The sequence below is a fragment of the Tenrec ecaudatus genome, chromosome 12 (genome assembly GCF_050624435.1).
Source record: "Tenrec ecaudatus isolate mTenEca1 chromosome 12, mTenEca1.hap1, whole genome shotgun sequence".
NCBI lineage: Eukaryota > Metazoa > Chordata > Mammalia > Afrosoricida > Tenrecidae > Tenrec > Tenrec ecaudatus.
Genome location: NC_134541.1, coordinates 36162230 through 36187516, shown reverse-complemented (window position 1 = coordinate 36187516; position 25287 = coordinate 36162230). Strand labels below are relative to the sequence as shown.

Sequence of the window (25287 nt, the reverse complement as noted above, 5' to 3'; positions counted from 1 at the left end):
GATCAAGTGGCTTTTTTCTGGGACTCTTGGTTCTGTGGCCAACACTTCAAGTTCCTCATGTGTTCCACCTGTCCAGCGGGAGGCTCCCCTTATAGCCCCGGCAGTTAGGAAAGTCAGGAAAGGAGAAGAAAGATTTCTGGGGTAAACGTTTGAAGACCATTGAGAGGCTGACTTTTCAAAATCATTTTATTAGGGGCGCTTACAATTCTCTTCACAATCCGTACATACATCATTTGTGTCCAGCACATTCGTATATATGTTGCCATCATCATTCTCGAAACACCTGCTTTCTATTTGAGCCCTTGGTATCAGCTCATTTTTTCTGCTCCTTCCCGCTCTCCTCTCCCCCCGAACCCCTGATAATCCATAAATTATTATTATTTTATCATATCTTACACTATCCAACGTCTCCCCGACCCACTTCTCTGCCGTCCATCCTCCAGGGAGGAGGCCATACGTAGACCTTGTCATCCATTCCCCCTTTCTCCCTCACCTTCCTTCTACCCTCCTGATATCACCACTCTCACCACTGATCCTGAGGGGTTCATCTGTCCTGGATTTCCTGTATTTCCAGCTCCCATCTGTGCCAGTGTACACCCTCTGGTCCAGCCGGATACGTAAGGTAGAATTGGGATCATGATATTGTGGGGGAGGTGAGCACTTAAGAACTAGAGGAAAATTGTATATTTCATCAGTGTTACACTACACTCTGACTGGCTCGTCTCCTCCCCGCAGCCCTTCTGCAAGGGGATGTCCAATTTTCCCCAGATGGGCCCTGGGTCCCCCCTCGGCACTCTCCCTAATTCACAATGCTATGATTTTTTTTTTTTGTCTTTGATGCCTGATACTTGATCCCTTCGATGTCTTGTCATCTCACAGACTGGTGTGCTTCTTCCATGTGGGCTTTGTTGCTGACTTTTTAAAAAATATATATTTTTAATCATTTTATTGGGAACTCTTACAGATCTCCTAACATTCCACAGTTCAATCACATCAAGCAGTGTTGTATCATTGCTACCACAATTAGTTTCAAAATATTTTCTTTTTTCTTGATCTCCTGGATATCAACTCCCCTTTGTCTCCTCCCTCCCCCATCCTACCACCTAGGACCCTTATTCTCTCTCTCTCTCTCTTTTTTTTTTGTTCTTACACATTTCAATAGATCCATTTACAAACAGTTCTGTTATTCAATCCTATCGAGTGGAGTTACACAATTATCAAGGCTATCAACACCCCCTGCCCCCACTTCCTCTCTCTCTCCTCATTCCCTCAGGGAACCATTACTCCTGTTACTGTTTCTGAAGGGTTATCTCTCTTGGCTTTCATGTACTGAACAGGAATGATCGTAAATATACAAATGCACAAATGAACATGCTTAATGAGGTTAAAAAACAAACAAATCATAATAGTAAGGGGAGAAGAGATTAAAGAACTACAGGAGAATTGTGTGGTTCGTCAGTGCCATACCTCACCCTGGATCTATCATACCTTCCATGTGGCCCCTCTGAGAGGGACTGTCCAGTTACCTTGCAGGTGGGTTTTGGGTCTCCACTGCATCCGCACCCCTTCCCAATGATTTGGTTGCTTGTTTTTCAACATCTGATATCTCTTCCCGTCGCACCTCCTAAATACACAGGCTGGTGTGCTTCTTCCACGTGGGATTTGTTGCTTCCTGATGGAGGGTCGCTTGTTTAACTATAGGCCTTTAAAACCCCAGGTGCTGTATCTTGTAATAGCCAGGCACCAGAGAAGCTGACTTTTTAAGTGTCAGCTTGTGTCAGGGTAGGCACAGAGGAGGGTGTGGACATGGTGTGGTGGCGAACTTTCCCTGAGCCCCTGGAGATATTCTGGAAAGCCCCGTCAGTGCCCTTCCTCCTGGCACTGGGAAGGCTGCACGGTCTGCTGTGAGGTGACTTCCCCTCACACTTTGCTGAGTGGGGACAAGATGGGGTGAATACCAGGGACCCACAAGGCAGTAACCACAGAGATGGGGCTCAGCACATGCTCGGTCCTTCCCTCATCACTGGCCCTCCTCACCCCTTCCCAAGTTCAAGCCTTTTCTATCTCCGAGTGGGGAGGAGGCCGGCTTGCTGGACTTTGGCCTTCTGACCCTGGCCTCAGGTGGCTAATTGAGGAACCCCCAAGATGTCTGCACACCAAACCCGACTCTCAGCTTATAGCACCAAAAAAGGAAGAGAAATACTGGGGTTCCCTGCAGGAAGGGGGTGTGAGGTCAGAGATGACTCTTGGAGAGATCTGTGACTTGGAAACCGCTCAATAAACAGGAAGTGTGGTTTTCAGAGAAACCGGAGGTTGTAGGAAATGGGGTAGCGGGGGGAGGCTGAAGGCAGCCCCTCCTTACCTGTCTGGAAGTAGAATCTCTGAAGAGCTGAGATCCTGAGCCTCAGGTGGGTAAAGGGGAGGGCCCTGGTGGGCGACCTGGGCAGGGGGCTCCACTTAAATCCCATAACCCTTCCAAATTAAGGAAGAAGGTTAATTTGCCTCAAACATCTCCCTTCGTCAGATAGGACACGAAAACCTGTCCTGTGGTGGCCCTTGGTTTTACGAAATGCACACCAGTCAGTGACATTTACCTGTGCTTAGTTTATTGGGCTAGCGCTGCTTCCAATAAGTTCTTATTTTCCCATTAGCTCCACCCAGTCTCAGGAGAGTCTCACTGTTGTCTTTTAACTTATGAAGGGATAGGTCTTGTCAGGGCCTCTATTAGATTTGATAAAAGCACTGCTTCAAGGAGGCAGATATGATTGGGCCCCTCTCTGGGGGTCTGTAGACTTTGTTGGGTCCCCTGAGATCTCTGAGCTGGGGTCTAATTCTACATGAAAACACACACACACACACACACACACTCAATACACACAGCTTTGCTCTCTGGAATTTTTATTTCCTTTCTGCCTTCTTTTGCTCTGTCCCAACGTCCCGGTTCTCTGCTAGGGGATTAAAAGGCGTCCTTCAACCCCCATCCAAAACGTCAGAAGCTTTCGGATAGTGGGGACAATGGTGGGACTTCCTAGTAAACAAGCTTCTTGCTGCTCTGAATCCCACGGGTCGTTCTCTGGTTGCTAACTTGGTCACCAGCCTGCTGGCAGAGCGGGAAGGCAGGTCCCCTTGGACTCGCAGGACAGCTTCCTCCGATCATTCAGGAATTCAGACGAGGGTGTGGGGAAGCCTGTGGAAGGGCTGGGCCCTCCTTGGCACTGAAAGAGCAGGGGATTCCCAGCGTGGCCACCTGCTGCCTCTCAGTTCCTTACCCAAGTGGGCCAGGCAGGGGCTCGCTCCTGCTATGGGGGTGAATGCGTAGGTGTGATTTTCAGGCTCTGAAATTTTTTCTGGGCCCATGGGTGTAAGGGCTGGTGGGTTCTTTCATCAGAGGGAGAGGTCTGACTGCGGGTTATGGTTCTGTGACCCTACAAGAGGCCAGGTGCCTGGGCAACGGGGGCTCTGAGTTTCTATCCTGGGCCCCCTGTAGACTATCACCTGCTTACTCCCTTTCCCAGGGCTGCCAGTCCACGAAGTCCACTTCTCACTGTACTAAAACCCTCATATCTAGCTCACAGCTGTGTGACCTGGGACAAATCGCCTGACCTCTCTGACCTTCTGTTATCTGTAAGTGAAAGTAGGCCTTTCATTAGAGCAGTGAGTGGTTCTCCACCTTCCTCATGCCACAACCCTTAATACAGCCCCTCATGTGGTGGGGATCCCCAACCATCAAATGATTTTCGTTGCTACTTCATAATTATAATTTTGCTACTGTTATGAATCGTAATATAAATATCTGATATGCAGGATATATTTTCATTGTGACAAGGTAAACATAAAGCATTGTGAATAATCACAAAACAAGATGTAATTACATATTGTGAAATATTTATGTGTTTTCTCATGATCTTAGGCGATCCCTTTGAAAGGGTTGTTCGCCCCCAAAGGGGTCACGACCCACAGGCTGAGAACCACTGCTTTATAAGGTTCTCAGGCACTGTGGTGGCGTAGTGGTTACTCACTGGCCTGAAGAGTTACAGTCTCAGAAATTCAATGGGGCAGTTCTCCCCTTCTGATCCATTGCTATGAGTCAGCATTGACTCGGTGGCAGTGAATTTGGTGGCTTTTAAGGAGTCCTGGTGGCACAGTGGCTAACTGCTTGCCTTCTAATCGAGAAGTTGGCGCTTTGAACCCACCAGCCGGAGAAGGCTGTGGCAGTCTGCTTCCACAAGGGTTACAGGCTTAGCACCCCGATGGGGGCAGTCCTGCTCTATGAGCCGGAACCCACTCCGTAGTAGCACGTTGGCTTGATGGTGTTCTTACAAGAAAGCGCTAAAGCATCCTGAACCATCACCCAGAGCTCGTTAGAGATGCAGACTCCCCAGCAACATCCCAGAATTCCTGAATCAGAAACTCTGAGGGGTGAGCTGGGGAATTTTAATGAGTTCTCCAGGGGATTCTTCCTTTTTTAAATACTACTTTACTGTGTTTGGGGGGTGGGCGGAAAGGCTCACACGGCAGTGTCGGCTCCTACGCAGGCAGCTGTGCAGTGACATTCATTCTGCTCTTGACGGTGCATGAACGTTCTCGTTGTTTTCACTCTGATGGCTCCCTTCCCATGAATCTAGTTTCCCTACCCTCTTACATTAGTTGTCATTAATTTGTTGTCGATGGTTTGGACTCACTTGGGGGATTCTTGATGTTGTTGTAAAGGAACCTCGTACTTACGGGTAAATTAGTCACTATTTCTGGAGCCAATTTGTTCTGCGTTATACACTGGCCTCTGTTGGTTCAAAGTTTGAGGACCATCCCACAACAGTTGTCTTGGGGAGACCTCAAGTGTCAACCAGTCCAGTAGATGTGCTTTTGTTGTTGCTTATTGATTGTTAACTTAGGAATTTGAGGTTTGGTTCCACATGTCTCTCCCCCTCTACCAGGGTCTGCCTTTTCTGGCTCACTGTACCAACTGGTGTAGCTGGGCACCATCTAGTTCTTCTGGTCTCAGGGTAGATGAAGGTGGTGGTTTGTGGGCCTGTAGATTTGTTTCTTCTTTGGGTCTTCAAATGAAAGCTCACTGCCATTGAGTTGATTCTGACCCATAATGACCCTATAGGATACGGTAGAACTGGCCCTGTGAGTTTCTGAGACAGTGACTCTTTACAGGAATAGAAAGCCCCATTTTTCTCCCAAGAAGCAGCTGGTGGTTTCAAACTGCTGACCTTGCCCAACTTGTATCCATTACACCACCAAGGCTTCTTTGAGTCTTAGGTTTCTTTTTATTCTCTTTGGCGCCAGACGTGTAGAAACCAATCGTTACTGAGATGGCCGCCTGAAAGCTTTAGTACCTCAGACACTGCCTACCAAACTAGGATGGAGAGGATAATTTTATTCTTTGTATTATGCCAATTGACTGAGCTATTTCATGACACTACAGTTCTAATCCATGAAATCTAGAAAGCCAATCCCACAAGGTATTCGGTTATGCCCAAGAAACTGTGTCCCCTATGGGTTTTATTACATACATGTATATACGTGCATATAGTCACATAGGTGCCTTTATATACTTATATATACACACATATGCATACCTATGTACATACATACTTATCTACATTTATATCATAGGAGCCCTGGTGGCGTAACAGATTGTGTTGAGCTGCAAGGTCATCAGTTCAAAACCACCAGTTGCTCCGTGGGAGAAAGATGAGGCTTTCTACTCTTGTAAAGAGTTACCATCTTGGTGACCTACTCTGTCCTATCGGGATGCTATGATTTGAATCGACTCGATGTCAGTGAGTTTGGTTTTAGTGATATCTATCCCTGCACATATATATTTGATTGCTTTTACTGTTGTTCCAGAATTGTATCTCACTCACAAGATGTAATGCCATCGAGTCGATGCCGACTCGTAGCAACTCTACAGCACCGGGTAGGACTGCCCCCATGTGTTTCCAGGACTAATTGTTCACGGGAGTAGAAAGCCCCGTCTCATATACACCATCACAATTGACAATGGGGTTTTCTCTTGTGTTCCTTCTAGGGACATCTTTTACCTCCATCAAACTGTGAACACTTCACCTTCGCTTGCTGTTACCTTTCTCGTCACCCAAACTAACAAGTGCCCACTCTTGGGAGAGTGGAGCCCCGCTTTCCTCTCCGGAGGACGCTAATGGGAGCTGCCTGTGAGGCCGCTGCTCTGGAAGCCGTTGGGTTTTAGTGGAAAGCCCTACTTCCCTCTCCATCAAGAGAAGATGTAGTCAGTTGGGGTGGGGCTTGGGGTGGTTAGAGCTTCCTTCTGCCTTGCAGGCTCACAGTCCTGGCTTTGGACCCCAGTCTGCCCTTTCTGTCTGTGAGTCTTGGGACAGATTACTTAGCTTTTCTGTGCCTTAGTTGCTTTACCTGCAAAGTGAGGTAGCGGAGTCTTTCCTTGTCGAGTTTTTGAATGGACCAATGGTTAACATGCTTGGCGACTAACTGAAAGGTCGCAAGTTCCCGTCCACCCAGAGACACCGAGGAAGAAAGCCCTGGCGATCGACTTCCAAAAGCACAGCTGTTAGAAAACCCTGTGGGGTGCAGTTCTGCGCTGACCCATGTGGGTTGCCACGAGTCAGAATCCACCCCGTGGCAAGTAGTTACTGGCTAAGCTCTCCTTTGTTGTACCTAATGTGCTTGTGGCTTGGGTAGTAGCATGAATGACTCCCTGATTCTTCTCATCATAATCTGTGGAGGAGGCAGCAGCCCAGGGGCTTCTGTGTCTAGTCATCTGTCCTCTGGAGCTAAGCCCCTTCTACCTGCCTCCAGGTGAGCATGGTCCTTACTATCAGATTACCCAATAAGCAAGCTGCTGGGCAGTCTGCCCCTATTGTCCCTCCTTTGGTCATGCCAGCCAATGAGGGAAGCTCCTGCCCTCTCAAACACTTGCCGCCCCCTCCTGCCTGATGCTGGAAATCTTCTGGGGTGGGTGAGGGGCAAAGCCTTTTGCTCACAGTGACTCCTAAGGCAGACGACGGGGAGAAAGCACCCAGGACACGTGACCTTAGTTCTACTTGAGATGGTCTTTGGGGTTGGGGCCTCTCCTGGCAGAGTGACGGGGAGAACTCTGTGGGCCATGGGGGTGGGTCAGCAGGTGGGGGCGACACCATCATTGGAGGAGGAGGTTAAGTTTGCGTGGGGAAGAGAGGAGGGGTCAGTTCCAGAAGCACACAGGCCTTGGCCCTACACGCCGGGGCTTGTGTGGAAGGAAGCCTGACTGGAAGCCAAGTGTGCTCCCTTCCTTCCGAGAGAGGCAGCCGGCGTTTGTGGCCTCTCCTGTGATCTCCAGATCTTGGCAGCGACTCAGCCTGCAGCTCAAGTCTCTTTCCTCAAGTGGTGCAATCGGCTGGGGTTTCCTGTTGGCCATCGATGCGTCTTCCTGCTCTAGTTAGTACCGGGGGCCTGAAGTGCGGAGGGCTGAGCACTGCCTCCTGTTTGGCTTAACAATGATGGTTTCCTCCGGAGACCAGCGGGGCCAGTCTTTCACACTGTAGTATGAAGTACCATGTCAGAGAACCTTCTCGTCCAACGGGGGAGCCAGGCTATCCTTAGAGGGGGTGGCAGGGCTCAGAGCAGAAGTGGGGACGGGCCCAGAAAGGGGAAGCTGCCAGCCTCTGTGAGCGTTTGTTCCCCTTGCTTCAGGTCTGGGCCCCAGGGCTGACTTCCTGGCTTCTGTGCCATCCTGCCGCAGACGTTTGCAAGAAGCGGCCCTTTGCACGGGCTCTGTGTCTGTCTACACACGGACCCGCTGTTGTCCTCTGTTCTGTCCCCTTCCAGAAACACCAAACTCACTGCCATCGAGTCAATGCCGATTCGCAGTGACCACCCCTCCAGGACAGGGCAAAACAGCCTCTCTGAGTTTCTGAGATGGTAACTCTTTACGGAAGTCAAAAGCCTGTCTTTTCCCCCCAAAGCAAGTGGTGGTTTCAAACTGTTGATCTTGCGGATCGCAGCCCAACAAGCAGCCATGACGCCACCAGGGGTCTCTACCCTTTTGAGATGTTAGAGACGGGGGTGGGGAGTCAAACCATTCCCATGGACTCTCGGTCATCCTGAGTGTCTCTGAGTAAATGACCTTGCACAATTTTCATGGCGGTGGCCTGCCAGAAGGAGGGGGCCAGGCCTTTCTTCTGAGGCACCTTGGGGTGGGCTTGCACCCCCAAAGTGATGAGGAAGGGCACTAAGCACCCAACTCAGTTTGTTTTTTGGAAATTCTACGCCTTCCATTCCTGAAAGGCTGGCTGGAGATGCATCCAGTGGTCTCTTCCATCAACTGCTGCAGGGTCTCGGGGAAAACCTCGTTTCGTGGTTCACAGCCCAATGTGTAATCCATTCTACCCCCTTTATTCCCTCTCCAGGGAGATTTCATTAGCATCCAGGGTCCAGAAGCTCAGCCGGAGCTTGGGAATTCTCCTTGGAAAGCCCTGCCTTCCTGGGTCTGCCTGTCTCTCTCCTCCCCCCGCTGCTGTCACTGTCTGGGTTCAATCCAATGGCGGTTTCTCACCCCAGTCCCTTAGGGAGCAGGAGGGCAGCTTTCTGGCCTGCACTTGCCCCCTCCCTTGGGGCACTTTGTAATGGACGGAGAAGAGGAACGATGCTGGCCACTGCGCTGTAGGGGTGAGCCAGTGTCCGTCCGAGGGAAGCTCTGAGACCAGATTCACCATGTTGGGCTCTCCGCATGCTGACAGCCAGTGTCAGAGGGGAACTCGCCTCTCTTGGAGGAGCCCTGGTTGCTTAGTGGATTACAAATTAGGCTGCTAACTGCAAGGCCAGCAGTTTGAAACCACCGGCTGCTCCAAGGGAGAAAGATGAGGCTCTAAGCTCCTATAAAAAGCTACTGTCTTGGAAACCCACAGGGGGCCGCTTGACACTGTCTTTTAGGGTCACTCTGAGTCGCAGTGGACTCGCTGGCAGTGATTTTGAGTTGTGAACCCTTGGGATGTGTTCTCCAACCATCTCTCAAAGCTTCTGGAGGACTTTGTGTTTCTTCTCCACGCAGGAAGCAAAGTGTAAATATTTCTGGGGCTTGGTGGCCTCTCACGCATTCTGGGGAGGCATCGGGGGGGGGGGGAGGCTGGAAGCACCTGGGAGGGGGCAGGGAAAGGACTCCGTGCGGCAGCTCCACGACCCACTGCCACTGGCTTTGGGACTGGGAGTGCAGCCTTGCACCATGCCCCGCAGCTCCGTCCTGCGTGGGCAGCTGTTTCCCCCAGCTGGAAGGTGGTTGGCAGAACCGCTGGTTGCTTCAAGTCCAAATGAGTCAGATGCTGTGGGGGACCCTCCCAGATCCCCTTCATCCCTGTTGTGAGTATTGGGAAATGCCTGGGAGCTCACCCCCAACAATAGCCATTGACTGACAGGCCACTGGAACCAAGCCAAAGCAAACACCGGGTGACTGCATTCGTATCTCAGCGACCTTGATGGGCTCTGCTGGGCTTTCAGTGACTGGGGATTTGGAAGTAATTGCCAGGCCTTTCTTATGCGGCATCTCGAACCACCAAACTTTCCATCCTAGCTGGGCATGGTAACTTTTATAGCCCCCAGGACTGAGTGGTGGAGGGGCACTGAAGCCTGGTTGCCTGCCCCTAGGGAGGGTCCACTCTGTGGTTCTTTCACGGGCCTGCCTTTCCCGTGCCTGCGGAGCTCCCCATGTGACCTTGAGGATTGTAGGTTTTAGCTGTAGCCACAAACTTCCTTAGTGCCTCGCCCTGCCCTTGCCTGCTTCCCTCACCCCCTTGCAAACCTCCCTCCCTAAATCACATGCCTCAGGCTGTGTCTAGAAACCCCGCCCCTAGGACAGCAGGTGGTCTTTTCTTGGGCCAGGTGTCTGATCTACTCTCCAGGAGGTCTTGAAGGTGTTGTGGGAGTGTGAGGGAGCCCCAGGTGCCGAGTGGGAGGGCCAGGGTAGGCCATTAGGGGAAAGGTGAGTTCTGTGTGTGATCAGTGAGGTGTAAGGAGAGTCAGGCTGCCCACCTGACACTGCCCAGGGACAGTGGACACCGTTTGTAGGGGGCAGTGGGCTTGGAGTCAGAGTCTCCGAAACACTTGAGTTTGTTTGGATCTGGGGAGGGTCCTTCCATACTTGCAGAACATGAGAAGCAGGTCCAGAAAGTTCTCTGTGCCTGGGAAGTTCCCTTGGAAGCAGGCAGGAAGTGATAGTTGGTCTCCACAGGGGACGTACTGGGTTCCACCGACAAACAGTGGTCTTGCTCAGGCGTCTCATGGTGCTGAGGAGAACATGGGACATTGTGCCAAAACCTGAAGTTGGTGCTCAAAGGGAAGACAGGCCGGTGGCTGGCCCACACACTCCTCCAACGTGATGGAGCCCGGGGAAGCTTGCATTCTGGCAAGCCCAACAATAGCTGCTGCCAACGTTTTAACTGACAGGCTCTGTGGTTTGTAGACATTTGATATACTTTTTATGTTTTATAGTGGCTTTCCTAAGGAGCGGGTGCACCGATTTAGAATTCTCGATGGATAAATGACCAGGCTCACAGATCACGTTTCGAGCTCCGGAGTGGGGCAAGTAGCGTGAAAACAGGTTCGACTGCAAAACAAAAAGTCGGTGCATGGGTGTGTCGGAAGAAAGGCCTGGTTGGTGATCTGCTTCCAAAAATATCAGCCACCCAAACCCCTCTAGTACATGTTTGTACCCCGACACTCATGGGGCTGCTATGAGCCAGATAGGATGGGCAACTCGTACACAGGCGGAGGGCGTTCAGTGGATTTAAATCTTTCTTTTTAGATCTTCAGAAAGCAGCCTCAGGTGGAAAATGACTGTGTCAACTCTTCTCCCTCTTCCTGGCCCACTTTCTTTCTCTTCTCTCCTTGTCTGTGGGATGAGCTCGGAGCTGTTTCTGTTCTGGGCCTGAGATTCGGGCCGGGCTGGCAAGCCCCTTCGATCCCCCTGCCTGACCTTCCTTCCCATCTGCAAAGAGGTGGGGAGGCTCAGTTTGTATTCCCAGGGCATTGTGCGAAACGATGCTTGTAAATGGTTCATACAACGGACTTTGGAGTCCAGAAGGGCTCCCACCATTCTGGATACCAGGGAAGGTGGAGAAGGAGGTGCCAGTGGGCTGAGCACATCCCTCTGTCCAAGGCCGCAGATCCTGGCAGACATGCTCAGAGGAAGCATGCAATTGAATTCACATTCCAGCCCCCGAGACAGTCTTCCCCTGACCCTTCCGTGTGTGAGAAACAATGCTCTGTTTAGGACTCGGCTCTACATTTCCGGCTCTTTGTTAGCTGGGCTCTTTGCCTTCGAGTGTATATAAGTTTAGCTTTTTTCTTTCTTCTTCTTCCTCTGGCTGGCTGCAGGTAGTCAGTGATTTGTGGTGATGGGTGGGAAGTTGTGAAGTGAGATGCAGGTGTTGTTCATGAGGGAGACAGAGGAGGGACTGGGTTCTAGAATCAGTTACCTGCCATTAAAGTCAACAGGGGAGAAAATAAAAACCGCCTGCGCATTTCCCTAACACTCCGGCCCCAGAACTGTTAAAGTAAGAAGAGAGGTGGGGTGAGGAGACCCCTGGCCGAAGGTAAAGAGGAGACCACCTCAGCAGAAAGCTACCTCAGGTCATGGCTGTGGCCTTGCTCTGGCCACCCAGTGGGAGAGAGCCCTGGGACCCCTCACTCTGGGGTCATCAGACGACTTGCCGAGTGTAACTATGAGGTTGAATTTGTTTGCAAAGGTCTCTAATTGTTTGTGCTGATTTTCTTGTGAACTATTTGTTCAAGCCCTTTGCCCGTTAAAAAAAAAAATCCATGTAGGACTTTTAGGGACTTCTGAAAGCCCTTTATAGATTGCTACATGATCCCTTTGGCATATGTGTGGTATTTGTGTCTCCCAATCTGTCATTTGCCTTTGACTTTGTAGAGGCTAAACTTTGTCTTTTTCTGAACCTACTCAGCACTCTCAAGTTAATTCAAACGCACAGAGATCCTGTGGGATAGAGCAGAACTGCCCCATTTGGGTTTCTGAGGCTGTAAACCGTTATAGGAATAGGAAGCCTCGTCTGTCTCCCGAGAAGCAACTGGTAGTTTCAAACTGCTGACCTTGCTGTTAGCAGCCCAACACATAACCTGTATGGCACCAGGGCTCCTTTGTGCTACACAGAAGGGTAAAAAAAAATTTTTTTTTTAATTTTAAAAATTTATTGGGGCTCATACAATTCTTTTCACAGTTCATATATATACATACATCAATTGTATAAAGCATATCTGTACAGTCTTTGCCATAATCATTTTTTTCTCTTTTCTTCTTTTACATTTTATTAGGGACTCATACAACTCTTACCACAATCCATACATATACATACATCAATTGTATAAAGCACATCCATACATTCCCTGCCCCAATCATTCTCAAGGCATTTGCTCTCCACTTAAGCCCCTTGCATCAGGTCCTCTTTTTTTTCCCCTCCTCCCTCCCCATTCCCCCCTCCCTCATATGCCCTTGGTAATTTATACATCGTTGTTTTGTCATATCTTGCCCTATCCGGAGTCTCCCTTCCCCCCTTCTCTGCTGTCCCTCTCCCAGGGAAGAGGACACATGTGGATCCTTGTAATCAGTTCCCCCTTTCCAACCCACTCACCCTCCACTCTCCCAGCATCGTCCCTCACACCCTTGGTCCTGAAGGTATCATCCACCCTGGATTCCCTGTACCTCCAACCCTCATATGCACCAGTGTACAGCCTCTGTCCTATCCAGCCCTGCAAGGTAGAATTCGGATCATGGTAGTTGGGGGGAGGAAGCATCCAGGATCCGGGGGAAAGCTGTGTTCTTCATCGATACTACCTCACACCCTAATTAACCCATCTCCTCTCCTAAACCCCTCTATGAGGGGATCTCCATTGGTCGACACTTGGGCCTTGGGTCTCCACTCTGCACTTCCCCCTTCATTTAATATGATATATATATACATATATATACATATATATACATACATATATACATATACACATATATACACATACATACACACACTTATATCTTTTTTTTTTGCATGATGCGGGTAAAAAAAAATTTTTAACGTAATGGTATCAATTCTTTAATTATAATTTTGAGTCTTGGATAGGAAGAGTTTTTCCACCCCAAGATTTATATTTATGAGGAGCTACCCAAAAAAGAACCCTGGAATTGCGCTGGGGAGAGTGGAGCTGTCATAGTAGGGTTATAGAGCAACCCACTCTGAGCTAGTGCGCCCAGTGGCGTTGCCTAGGAAGGTTCTCTCGGGGTACAGTGAGGTTTTTTATAAGCAGTTTTGCTTGAACCTCTATTTTCGTGATACTGATTTAAGAGAACAACGTGCAGCTGTGAAACTTTGCTTCCTGCTCGGGAAAAACACCACAGACACTGTGTTGATGTTGACCACAGCTTACAGGGACAGCGCTATGGGAAGAACTCAAGCGTATGAGTGGTTTTTGTTTTTTAAAAAATGTGAAATGTTGATTGGTGACAAACCTCGTTCTGGACATCCATCACTTCCCTAATGAATGAAAATGTCACCTCACAGTGCATTTGGAGTTTGTTCCACCAGGCCAGACTGGTAGTCAAGCTTTCTATTTAGAGTAAGATAACCAGATTTTAACATTGGTAAAGCGGGACACCATTGATAAAACTCATATCCTGGCAAAATAGCCGTATGGCAGCCGAAAACCGTATACCCTAGCTTGTCTTGCATTCTTTTAAAAAATCAGGACTTTTTAAAACACTGTGGGACGCGGGAAAAATTGTTAAAAATCGGGATTGTCCGGCCAAAAGCGGGACATCTGGTCACCTTAATTTAGAGGTTTCTGAGAAGATTGCATAACAGTGTGCAACAAAAAGGCCTGATTTGTGGCAGACGGGGGACTGGTTTTGTCACCACAACAATGGACCTGCTCATGCAGCCATCTCAGTGTACTGGGTTTTGGTAAAAAACGGCATGCCTCTCTTGCCCCACTCACCTGACTCACCTGACCTTACTCTGTGTGACTTCTTTTTGTCTCCATGAAGAGGGACATGAAAGGACAGTGATTTGATGATGTAGAAGAGGTGAAGGAAAAAATGAGGGAGGTGCTGTCAGCCATCCAAACAGACGAGTTTGAAAACTGTTTCCAAGAATGGAATCGCAGATTTGACAAATGTATTAAGTGTAATGGAGAGTACATTTTGAAGGCGATAAGGTTGTTTTGTAAAAAAAATTTAATACCGAGCTTTGAAAAGGATTCAATTTTGGGGGATGTACCCCCTAGTATGTAATAAAAGATATACACACACACGCATATATGTGTAGATGAACAGAAGGGGACTCCAAGAAGTTCAGGAAAAAATTCCATTGTCTTTGAATTCCATTTTTCCTTGAAGTTTCTGAAGCCTCTTTGTATGTACACATGTATATATTCCATATGCATCTGTGTACACACATGCAGACATATATGTATATATACAGCTATGCACATAATATAATGTATACTATCCTACATTTCCTTCCTTTCAGTATTTTGTGATTTTATTCTTTAATATTTAACCATTTTATTCACTATCTTTCTTTTGCTTTTAGAATGCTGTCTTTAGTCTATGTTCCTAAGTACATTGGAGTCTGAGTTGCTTCTTGGTCTGTCTTTTTTCTCTAGTACCAAATTGTTTTCACATCAGTATAGAAGGCTTAATCCCTGTTGGTGTTCTCAGGGAGTTTTAGAGGCTGTGCCATCACAAGGGGGTTGTCTGGAGAGGGGACTGATTACTGATTGCTTTCAGATGCAAACTGAAATGACCAAATTAGAGGCCAGGCTGGAGGCAGTGCTGAAGAGAGAGGGCCCATCGGAATATTCAGTGAGTGGAGTAGATTAGTTGGAGAATTCCAAGAAAACAAGGATATGAGATGATGAGTAACAAAGATGAGGCTTGTAGGACATCAGGAAGGATGGATGCGAGGCAGGAAGGATCAGGGGAGTGAGGGAGGAATCCATCCATCCTTCCAGCTCTCCTTCAAGTCTCTTACCTGGAAGAAAGAGACGCAATAATCCCAGGACGTGTAAACCAACCAACAAAAACATCCCAACAAATGAAAACCCTAACTCACTGCCATGGAGTCGATTCTGACTCCTAGAGGCCGTGTAGCACAGAGTAGAACTGCCCCTGTGGATTTCTGAGCCTCTCAATCTTGGCAGGAGTAGAACGTCTCACCTTTCATTTGTGCAGCAGCTTGTGAACTTGAGCTGCTGACCTTGTGGTTTATAGCCCAACATGTAACCCACTACATCACCCACCAGGGTTCAGAACAGCCCTTTGACGGTTGTTAACAAGTTTTCTTCCAGTCCGTTCTTCTTCATACACTTCAGCTTCCCTGTATTGCCCACACACAGATGGAATGCGTGTGGTGAGAGGATACAACCCTGCTGCACACCTTCCTGATGTTAAACCATATTCCATATTCCTTTGTTCTGGTCACACCACTGCCTCTGATCCATGTGCAAGTCCCCAATGAGCACAATGAAATGTTCTAGGATTCCCATTTGTCTCAAGGTTAGCCGTAGCATTTTAAGAGCCTTGGTTTAGTCGGTAAAACACAAGTAAACCTTTTTCTGGGATTCTCTTCTTTGAACCAAGATCCATCTGACATCAGCAATGTCATCCTTAGTTTCACATCCTCTTCGGAATCAGGCTTGAGCCTGTGGCAGCTCCCGGTCAATGTGCTGCTGCAACAGTTGTTGGATGATCTTCAGCAAAATTTTATTTGCATGTGACTTTAATGATATTGTTCTATAGTTTGAACATGCTGTTGGGTCTCCTTTCTTTGGAATGGCTACAAATACGGATCTCTTCCAGTCAGTTAACTAAGTAGCTGCCTTCCAAGTGTCCTGGCATAGTTGAGTGAGTGCTTCCAGTTCATCATCAGTGGGTTGAAACAGTTCAGTGGAGATCATATCAATTCCTGGAGACTTGCTTTTGGCCAATACTTTCAATACAGCCTGAACTTCCTTCAGCACCGTTAGCTCTTGCTCATATATTACCTCCTGAAATGGTGCACTGTTGACCAGTTCCTTTTTGGTACAGTGACTGCATTCTGTCCATTTTCTTCTGATGCTTCCTGCGTCCTTGGATATTTCCCCATAGAATCGTTCAAGGTTGCAACTTGAGGTCTTTCCTTGTGTTCTTTCCGTTTAAGATATGCTGAGCATGTTCTGACTTTTTGGTTTTCTAAGTCTTTGCGCATTTCGTTTGAATATTTGCCGTTGTCCCTTTGACTCCATCTGCACTTCCCTCTGCAGGTCTAGCTGCACGACAATTAGGAGCACATTTCAGAGTCTCTCCTGACCTCCACTTTGATCTTCTCTTTCTGTCTTGTCTCTTTAACGACCTTTGCCTTTCTTCGTGAACGATGTTCTTGACGTCCCCCACAGCTCACCGGGCTTTCTGTCACGAGTGCTCAGTGTGCCAAATGCGGTCTTGAGATGTTCTCCAGATTCAGGTGGGACAGACTCACGTTTGTGTCTTCGCTGTTACGGACTTGTTTTGGTTTTATTCGGCTTTAACCTGAACTGACACAAGAGCAGTCAGCCCGTGTCCTGCTTTTAGCTGCTGATATCGCGCTTTTCCATCTTCTCTTCCCACAGGTTTAGTCAGTTTAATATCTATGTATTCATTTTGATTTCTGTATTGCCTTTTGTGTTGTTATAAAAAAGGTATTTGCTATGAACAAGTCCTTGGTTTGCAAAATTCTATCATGCGATATTGAGCTTCATTTCAATCACCACGTTCATATTTTCCAACGGCTATTCCTTCCTCTTTCCAACTTTTGCATTCCAATCACCAATAATTATCATTGCATTTTGATTATCTATTTGGTTGATGTCCGACTGAAGACATTGGTAGATTTCTGAAATGTCTTCGTCATTAGCTTTTGTGGTTGGTGCATAAATTTGAATGATATTTATATTGATTTGATTCCCTGGAAGGCAGAGAGACATAATCTTATCACAGACAGCACTGGACTTTAAGGTTGATTTTGCAATGTCCTTTTGACAGTGCCATTCCTCTAGATTGTGTCCTTCTTGGCATAGTAACCCGTCTGACTCAAATGGCCAATATCAGTTCACTTCAGCTCACCAATGCCTAAGATAGCAGTCTTGATGTGCTTCCATCTCGTTTTCGATGACTTCTAATTTTCCTACGTGCATACGTCTCACATTCCAAGTTCTGCCCAGGAGCAAATTTTCACAGCTGGATCTCCTTACCTGGAGTTGAGCCCCGTCAGCAAGCGAAGAGCCCGAAGGCTCCACCCCACAGGCTTTACTGGCTCACATCTCATGGTCCGCCAACTCGACTTCCCTCTGAGAAAGCAGCTCTTCCTCAGTCACATTCAGGTGCCCTTGGCCCCCGAGGAGCCCATCCTCCAGCACAGTCTCTGTCTGTGTTCTGCTTCCGCTCGCCAGGCCTTCATTAGCTGACAGTGTAGCAAGGCTGCACAGAAGGCTTCCGTGGCTACTTCCTCCCACGTGGGTAGCCTGTTCCGTCTTCCCTGTCTGCTCTTGGTCTGAGAGCTCCGCGGGAACCTGTTCACTTTGGGGGACCCTGCTGGCATTGGAAACACAACATCCAAGCCGGCACACACAGTATGACAAACTGACAGACAGGAAGTGGCAGAAAAGTATAATGAAGTAAAGAAAGGGGGGGCGGAAACCAATGGGTAGGATCCCACTTAATATGAACCATGTAGAACAGGTAAGTGTGTAGATATCAACATTGGCCAGTGGTTAGAAGGTGAGGGTGGGAGGGTATGGGATAGAAAACTCAGAGGGGAGGGCGTACGGAGCGTCTATTAAGAGTGACGGGAAATGTGCGGGCAGTTAAGAGCACCATGATAAATGTGATATGGAACTGTGCATGTGGAGACGGTTGAAGTGGCACGTGTTTTCTTGCATATATGTTTATCACAATAAAATGTCTACACGTATTGGAGAGAGCCAGTAGACCTGTAAACAGATGTTGGTTTTACTGTAATAGTATGCAGGGCGATGATTTCAGATATTCAGGGGCAAGTGACCAGAGTCTGGCATCTGCTTTGAAATGCATACAAAAGTAAGATGAATTGATGACCGGAGACAGCTGTGCAGCTAGACCCAACCCCCACTATCGATTAGCTTCTGACTCGTAGGGACTCTGAACAGAGGATGGGAGCAGGCAGCCTCAGAGTTACCCCAGGGAGCAGTTGTTGGGATTGTATGCACACATATAGACCCCTGGATGTCGAAAAAGGTATGCAATCAGGTGCTTTCCTAAAGGTTGGCAGTTCGAGTCCGCCCAGCAGCTTCATGGATTTGCTTCTGTAAAGATCACAGCCAAGAAAACCACAGGGAGTAGTTATTTGTGGCTCACAGGATCTACAGAGTTGGGTCTGTTTTTTTTGGGGGGGGTAGGAAGGGAGAGGGTGGGAAGATATACACTTACATATGTTAGATACATTTACTCTCATATTGTAAACAAAATAGGGCTCATTTTCTTCACATAATTTTGTAACTGGGGTTTTTATAAACTGCACTTACTGTCATCTAGTTGATGCCAATTCTTAGAGACCCTATGGGACAGGGCAGAACTGCCCCTGTGAGTTTCCAAGACTGTATCTCTTTATGGGAGATAGAAAGCCCTTTCTCCTGAAGAGGGGCTGGTGGTTTTGAACTGCTGAGCTGGTGTTTCCAGAATGGAAGGGCCATCCCAAGTAGCAGTTGGTGGTTGAGAATGATTGACCGGCAGTTAGCAGCCCGGCGCACAGTACATCGTTATTCACCAGGCCGTTGACTGGAGCGCTCACGATCATGTGTTCACGATGATCCGGATCCAGTCTACTCTGCTGTGCTCATGCTGTGTGGTTGTGTTTGGTGCTCCAGACTGAACTGGAGCCCGCCCCGTCAGCCCCGTCTCCATTCCCTGGAGGAGCTCTCAGAAGTCTGGGTTGCGTGCTGCCAGTCTCCCAGCTCTTGTCCTCGCTCTGCCCTGGTGGTCAGCAACGGTCTTTGGTCATCCTCTACCCTCGGCGTTTGCTCGCCGAGGCGGTGCAGGTAGCCGAGGCAGAGGCCAGGAGGTAGTCGTCTCAGTAGCCCGGGTCAGGGTGGACGGCGCAAGTGTGGAGCAGGGCGAGGCAGAGAGCTGGCTCGTGTGATGCTGTGTCCTCCCCTGCCCCTTTGTCTGGTTCTGTCTCATTCTTAGGAATATAACGTGATGCTAACTTCTGTCTTCTTTAAAGCATAGGCCGTTCCTTCGGATGAAAAGAGAGGAAACATGGACTACAGTTGCCAGGCATCCCTGGTTCCATGTGGACAAGATAAATACATTTCCAAGTAAGAGCTTTTGCTTCCCCCCCCCCCCCATTGTGGTGGATGAGAGCGGGGACAGGTGCCGTCTCTGTCCACCAGAGACCTGGGGTCCCCATGTGCGCGAAAAGCTAAACAGATGAGCTTGGTCCCCTGAGACTATCAGCAAGCCACCAAACAAACAAAAAAACCCAAACTCACTTTCACTGAGTTGATTCTGACGCATAGAGACTCCATAACTACCTGTTTATGGGGGTAGAAAGCCTCATCTTTCCTCCTTGAAGCAGCTGGTGGTTTTGTTTTGTTGTTGTTTTTTAAGCAGCTGGTGGTTTTGAACTGCTGACCTTGCCATTAGCAGCCCAACTCACAGCCCACTCTGCTCCTAGGGCACTCTATCGGCAAGGCACAGTGACAGATAGAGCGAGCTTCCAGATCCTGGCCACAGAGAGGGCATTGATGAAGGGGACTTCAATACTCCTCACTTGTGGGATTTTGTTAGAGGAGGGGTCCTGGAGGGCTTCTTGGAGGAGGTGGTGGATGGTGGTTGCTGATGTCCTGTCTGTAAAGTCTCCTAGGGAAGTCCTGGCTGGGGTGGGTGATGTGTCCCTGCACTGCTATGTTTCTGGCTAAAATGTGTCTTCTGAACAATACCAAACAAACTCACTGTCACTGAGTCATTTCTGACTCATAGCCACTGAGTAACACAGGGTGGAGCTGCTCCTGTGGGTTTCTGAGACAGTGAACTCTTTACAGAACTAGAGAGCCTCATCTTTCTCCCCAGGAGCAGCTAATGATTTCGAACTGCTGACCCACTATACCACCAGAGATCCCTGCTGAACAGGACAGTTTTACTGTATATGAGAGACTAAGCAATTGTAGTTCTTCACTGAAGAATTCCCCACGCCAGTCAGTTGACATCCCTGTTTCAGATTTATGTGCTCAGCAGTACCAGGAAGCTTTTGTTCTCAGTTATTGGAGAAGCACGTTTTCCACTAATTCCTGTTAGCACCTGTGAAGTTCCTGGGTTTAACTTATCAGGAGCTCGTTGGAATGCGAAGTCCGCTGGTTTGGCCTGCCTTGGCCTGAATTCTCCCCATTGGAGGGCTGCGGTTAGAGGGACTCAACTTGGTTGCCTCTGGCCTGAGAAGAGACCTAAACACACGATGGCCTCCAGAGTCGTCTGCTCCCGGCCCCACAGAAGCCCGGGGAATGCAACAGCTTGCACGGTTAGATAAGGCTGGTAGGGGTAGTCTCGGGTGTGGGTGGAGCAAGCTGAGAACACAGAGTTTGAAGCTCATCTCTGCCATCTTCTCAAGGGCTGTGTTCCCCCCGCTGGCCACGCAGGGCAAGTGAAGGACGCCTTCCAGGCCCAACGTGTGCGTTTTTCCTCTGTGCTTACTCACGCACCGTGCAGCCAGCGCTTAGGTATAGAGCAGACTGTTGCTAAGCCTGGCAACCCCCTCGTGCCCACTTCTAGTCATCATCCCTGCCTTGAGCTGCATTCTGCCCTCCAAGTTCCGGACGTTCTGCAAATGCCGTCATGTGGCGGCGTGTGCACCCTTGTCCTCTGGCCTCTTTCAATCCGCACGATCCCTTCTGGGTCCCTTCACGGTGTCATGTTCCTTTGCAGGACGCCCAACCCAAACTCATTACCATCAAAGGGATTCCAACTCGCTTACCAGGACCCTGTAGGGCAGAGTGGGACGGCCCCATAGGACTTCCGAGGCTGGAATGTTAGTGGAAGCAGACTGTCAGGTCTCTGCCCTGCACACCTTCCTGTTAGCAGTCTGTCTCCAGGGCTCCTTTCTGTGTGACTGTGAAAGGACCCACCTCACTGCCATCGAGTCCACTGTGACCCACAGTGACCAATGGACAGAACTGCCCCTGTGTGGTATCCGGGCCGTCATTCTTTCCACTGGCAGTCTTATGCTCAACCCTCCATACCACCAGGGCTCAGGGCCGTCTTTCTTTACAGAGCAGAATGCCTAATCTTTGCCCGGTGGAGAGGCTGGTGAGCTCAAACCACTGACTGTGTCGTTAGCAGCCCAATTCCTAACCCATGACGCCACCAGGCCGGGCTCCTTTGTGTGACTCTCTCTCTCTGTTTATCCGTACCGCAGTGGAGGGGAATTTGCCAGGTTTTGGGGGGTTTTTGTCCACACAATAACATCACATTTATGAGGCAGAAGTAGGTGGGGCCCAGACCTGACTTTTTTGAACCTTTGGAAAATCCTGGACATTTCTAAGTCTGAGAAAGGCCTGTAATAAGTATTTTTCCCCTAACGCTCAGCATGAAGGAGTCCTTGTGGGGCCGTCAGCTGAGTGTTGGGAGTTCCAACCCTTTGGCTGCTTTGGGAGGGAGAAGATGAGACTGTCCGCTCCCAGGAAGATTTGCCTCTGTGCAATCTTATATATCGAATTACTACGAGTTGGGGTCCACTTGATGGCAAGGGGCTTGGGTGAACTCAGAGCTTGTGTGAGGAAGGGGAGCCAGAGCTTTGGGTTGTGTGATTGCCTCTAGGCGTGTGTGACTTCTTCACACCCCTGCTTGTATTCCTTGGAGCTGGGGAGGTCTTGTCAAGGTGGCCAGCCCTATCAGCCAGTGACACCTCCCTTCGCTTTCTAGAGGTTTCTCAAGCTTTGCCTATTCTGGAGTGGTGGTTGCTCTTGACCCAGGGAAGTTGGTCATGGGGTGCTGGTGGTGTCCGCACATATATTCACCACAAGCGCCTAAAGGGGCGACTAGAGACGGAGTGGAGCAAAGGAGGCCCCAACTGCAGTGTAAGTGGCTTCAGCCAAGAACGTGAACCGCCTTGTTTCTCTCCCCTAAGGAATGAGCTCCTCCTTCACCTCAAGACCTACAACTTGTACTACGAAGGCCAGAATTTGCAGCTGCGGCACCGCGAGGTAAGGGGTGCCCAGGCAGGGCAGTCTGTGTAGCTTCTTGTTTGCTGGGCCAGCCACGCCTTGTCTTCATATATCCCGGACTGGAGGGTGCCCTGAGGTACCAAGATACCCCGCCCCTCCTGCCGCCAGGAGTGGTCTCTCACTTAGGATGGTAAGAGGGAGAAGGGAACCACAGGCCGAGTTTCATTCTACAAACCATGAGTGTTTCTGTTCCAGAGGTATGTGGCTGTGTGGATGGGCCAGTTCTTGCTCTGGAGGCAGGGGCTCCCCAAAGAGAAGCTCTCCTGGAGCAGCCCTTTCCAATAGCTCTCAGGCCGGCTGTCCTCGTTCTGGGAGACCCAGGCGCCTTGGTCAGGCCTCTATTTTTGCACCCCTGGGCCTCAGTTGTACCGATGCACTCACCTGGCCCAGTTCTGTAAGCTCTGAGGTAGGAACTTGGTTCTTCCCCACACTGTGGCCTCCTCCCAGGTGCCCTCTTTGGGGTTCCCTTTGTTTCCCATCTGTCTTTCTTCCCCCAGCCCCCATCCAGAAGCTGAGCTTACTCATCTTGTATCCCTTTCTGAAGTCTGTTATCAGATAGGTGGCAGTTAGCAAGGAACCTGGTGGAGTCACCTATACTCCTGGGTTCTCGACTGAGAAGAAAGCACGTCCAAGGCCTTTCTAAGAGCACATTTCCAGGTCACCATGCCATGGCGATTTCACCTATGGGAACGGATATCAAATGGTGGAATTTCAACCCAAGGCAGGCTGGTTGGGAAAAGCATTTGGGATGCAGTAGTCTGCTTTATGCCCTGGATCCCCTTAGTCTCAGTCCTGCTTTGGGCTATATTCTGCCCTACATTTGTGTCATATGAAGTGATGGCGCAAACACTGTCAAACTGAGAGACTGCAAATAGTCTGCCAATAAATCATGTCTCTGCCCCCCAAAGCCCCCAAATGCCCTAAAGCCACTCTGTCCTGCTCCTGCCCTGACTTCGCCCACAGCTGTCTTCCCAGGATGATGCTAGGACTCTGGAGAGTTGCTGATTTGGACAGCGATTGTCTTCACCCATTGAATGTATTTAGAAGGCGTGGCCATGGCTCCGTCTGACCTTGAGCCCTGCCCCTACAACGTGGGTTAAGACAGGCCCTGCTGTCAAAGAGTCTGTTAATTAGAAGCTGGGTCATGAGAAGACTGAAGTTCTTAGACACCTCTCCTGGGGTGTGTGCTATAGATGAGTCGGAATACTCCATTGACAAAAGGGTCTTTCTGGTCCCACAGGAGATCCACTTCTTTTGGATAGAACCTGTCAGTGACCTTAGAAGGATTTCGTGTTAGTCAACAACCTCTTGAGTAAGAATTTGGCAACTCTTGCAGGGTTCATTGACCTCTTAGCGGCTCCTAAGACAGCCTGTTAGCTTCTTAGAGGTTCGGGGAAGTCCTGCTTTAAAGAAACCTTATTTGTGGTGGTGAGCCCAGCATCTGTCAGCTATGATCACACTCCTGACACCTCTCAGAGGCAACCACTGATCTGCTAGAGGAGCTAGTGCCTTGCAGAGTCAACACGGCAGAAATGCTGCTTTAAATCTGCCCACAGTGGATGGCGAGATGGCCACATCTGCCCTAGCTAATGGCACTTGCCGTAGTAGGGGGGAGTGGCTTAGTAGTTAGCCTCTCGATTCTGTTGGCAAAGGCAAATCTGACTTTTTAAAAAGATAGGTTCTGCTTTTTTAAAAAAGGTATTTGCATAGAAAAGTCTTTTTAAAAATTCACACAAGTAAATTTTAATTTCCAGACAAAAAAAGAAACAGGACTCAATTTCAAGAATTTAATTTCAAGACAACAAAAGAAACCGTGTCCGTGCTGGGTTAGGAACTTGATGACTGCCCCCTGCACCCCCTCAGCTAGGGCACATCCATGAGCATAGCTCAGGCTGCCCAGCTAGGGCACATCCAGTTTGCTGTCCGTTGTCCACAGCCGAGGTGCTGGCCTCTGCGAGGCTGTGGACTCATGGGATCCCCTGCTTTGTGGGCAGGAGGAAGATGAGTTCATCGTGGAGGGGCTGCTGAACATCTCCTGGGGGCTGTGCCGGCCCATCCGTCTGCAGATGCAGGATGACAATGAGCGCATCCGGCCCCCACCGTCCTCCTCGTCCTGGCACTCTGGCTGCAACTTGGGGGCGCAAGGGTGAGTGAGGGGGTTTCTAGGGATCACTGGGGAGGGGGTGGGTTTCTGTGTGCTCTCAAACTGATCAACACTTCTTCCAGCCAGCCCCCCAGGCTGGCTCTGTCCCCCCACTGCCTCCACTGCTACCTGCTTTGGGCTTGGACTGAGGATCAAAGGGCAGAGAGCTATGAGAGAGACTCTGGTCTCTGAGTGAGAGACACTGTACGGGGTGGGGGAGAGGCTCAGGCAGGGAGGGGAAGTGCCAAAGCCTGGGTGAGCTGAGTGCCCTACCTCATGGAAAATTCTGGAGTCTCAGGATGGTTGCCAAGGGCCAGCTAAGCTCAGCCTGGGGATCTCTCTGAGGACTCTCATATTTCACTCTCTTGTGGCACTTCTGGAACTGGCTCTTTATAACATGGCTCCCCTCTGGACATGTTCTGACCAGAGCTCTCCTTGGCTTGGGGGCACCTTGAAGAGGAAAAAGAACCCTAGGTCAGCCAGGGGTCTGCTCTGGGAAGCTCACACTTGAACCAGGTCCTCCTAGGTCCCCTGGCCCCCCACTGGAATGGCTGTGGGAAATCATCCCTCTTCCTTCTCGCCCCAAGGGCGCCACTGAGCATGTCTAGAAGGCACACCCATTGTTCCGTCTTTCTGGGCGTCAGTGTGTAGGACCAACCTAAACCTAAAACCTGCTGATGCCGACTGTCTTCGGGCCAGGACCTGGGTGGAGGGAGCGCACCCCTCAGCCAAAACCGCGGGGCTGCTTTTGCGATTTTAATGAGAACCAAGCCCTCTCTGTTTGGCCCAGCCGGACGGTGTGTGAAACTCCCACAGCCAAATGGCTCTCTCACATGTGGAGAGAAGGCTGCAGTGTGCCAAGCCCTGGAGCCGATCTGGTTTCCATCCATGACAAC

General features: G+C 49.5%; 1 protein-coding gene across 3 annotated transcripts in view; it reads left to right on the top strand.

The window, feature by feature from the left end:
* Nucleotides 1-25287, top strand: part of RASSF2 (Ras association domain family member 2) — a 48962-nt gene that overhangs the window by 8588 nt on the left and 15087 nt on the right. For 2 of the 3 annotated variants that reach the window (XM_075563964.1, XM_075563962.1), the window contains 3 exons: nucleotides 19254-19347; nucleotides 22152-22227; nucleotides 24243-24394. In XM_075563964.1, coding sequence (XP_075420079.1) covers nucleotides 19289-19347; nucleotides 22152-22227; nucleotides 24243-24394 — 287 coding nt within the window. In that variant the 5' untranslated portion in view covers nucleotides 19254-19288. The remainder of the gene's footprint in view (nucleotides 1-19253; nucleotides 19348-22151; nucleotides 22228-24242; nucleotides 24395-25287) is intronic. The other variant, XM_075563963.1, reaches the window with a different exon arrangement.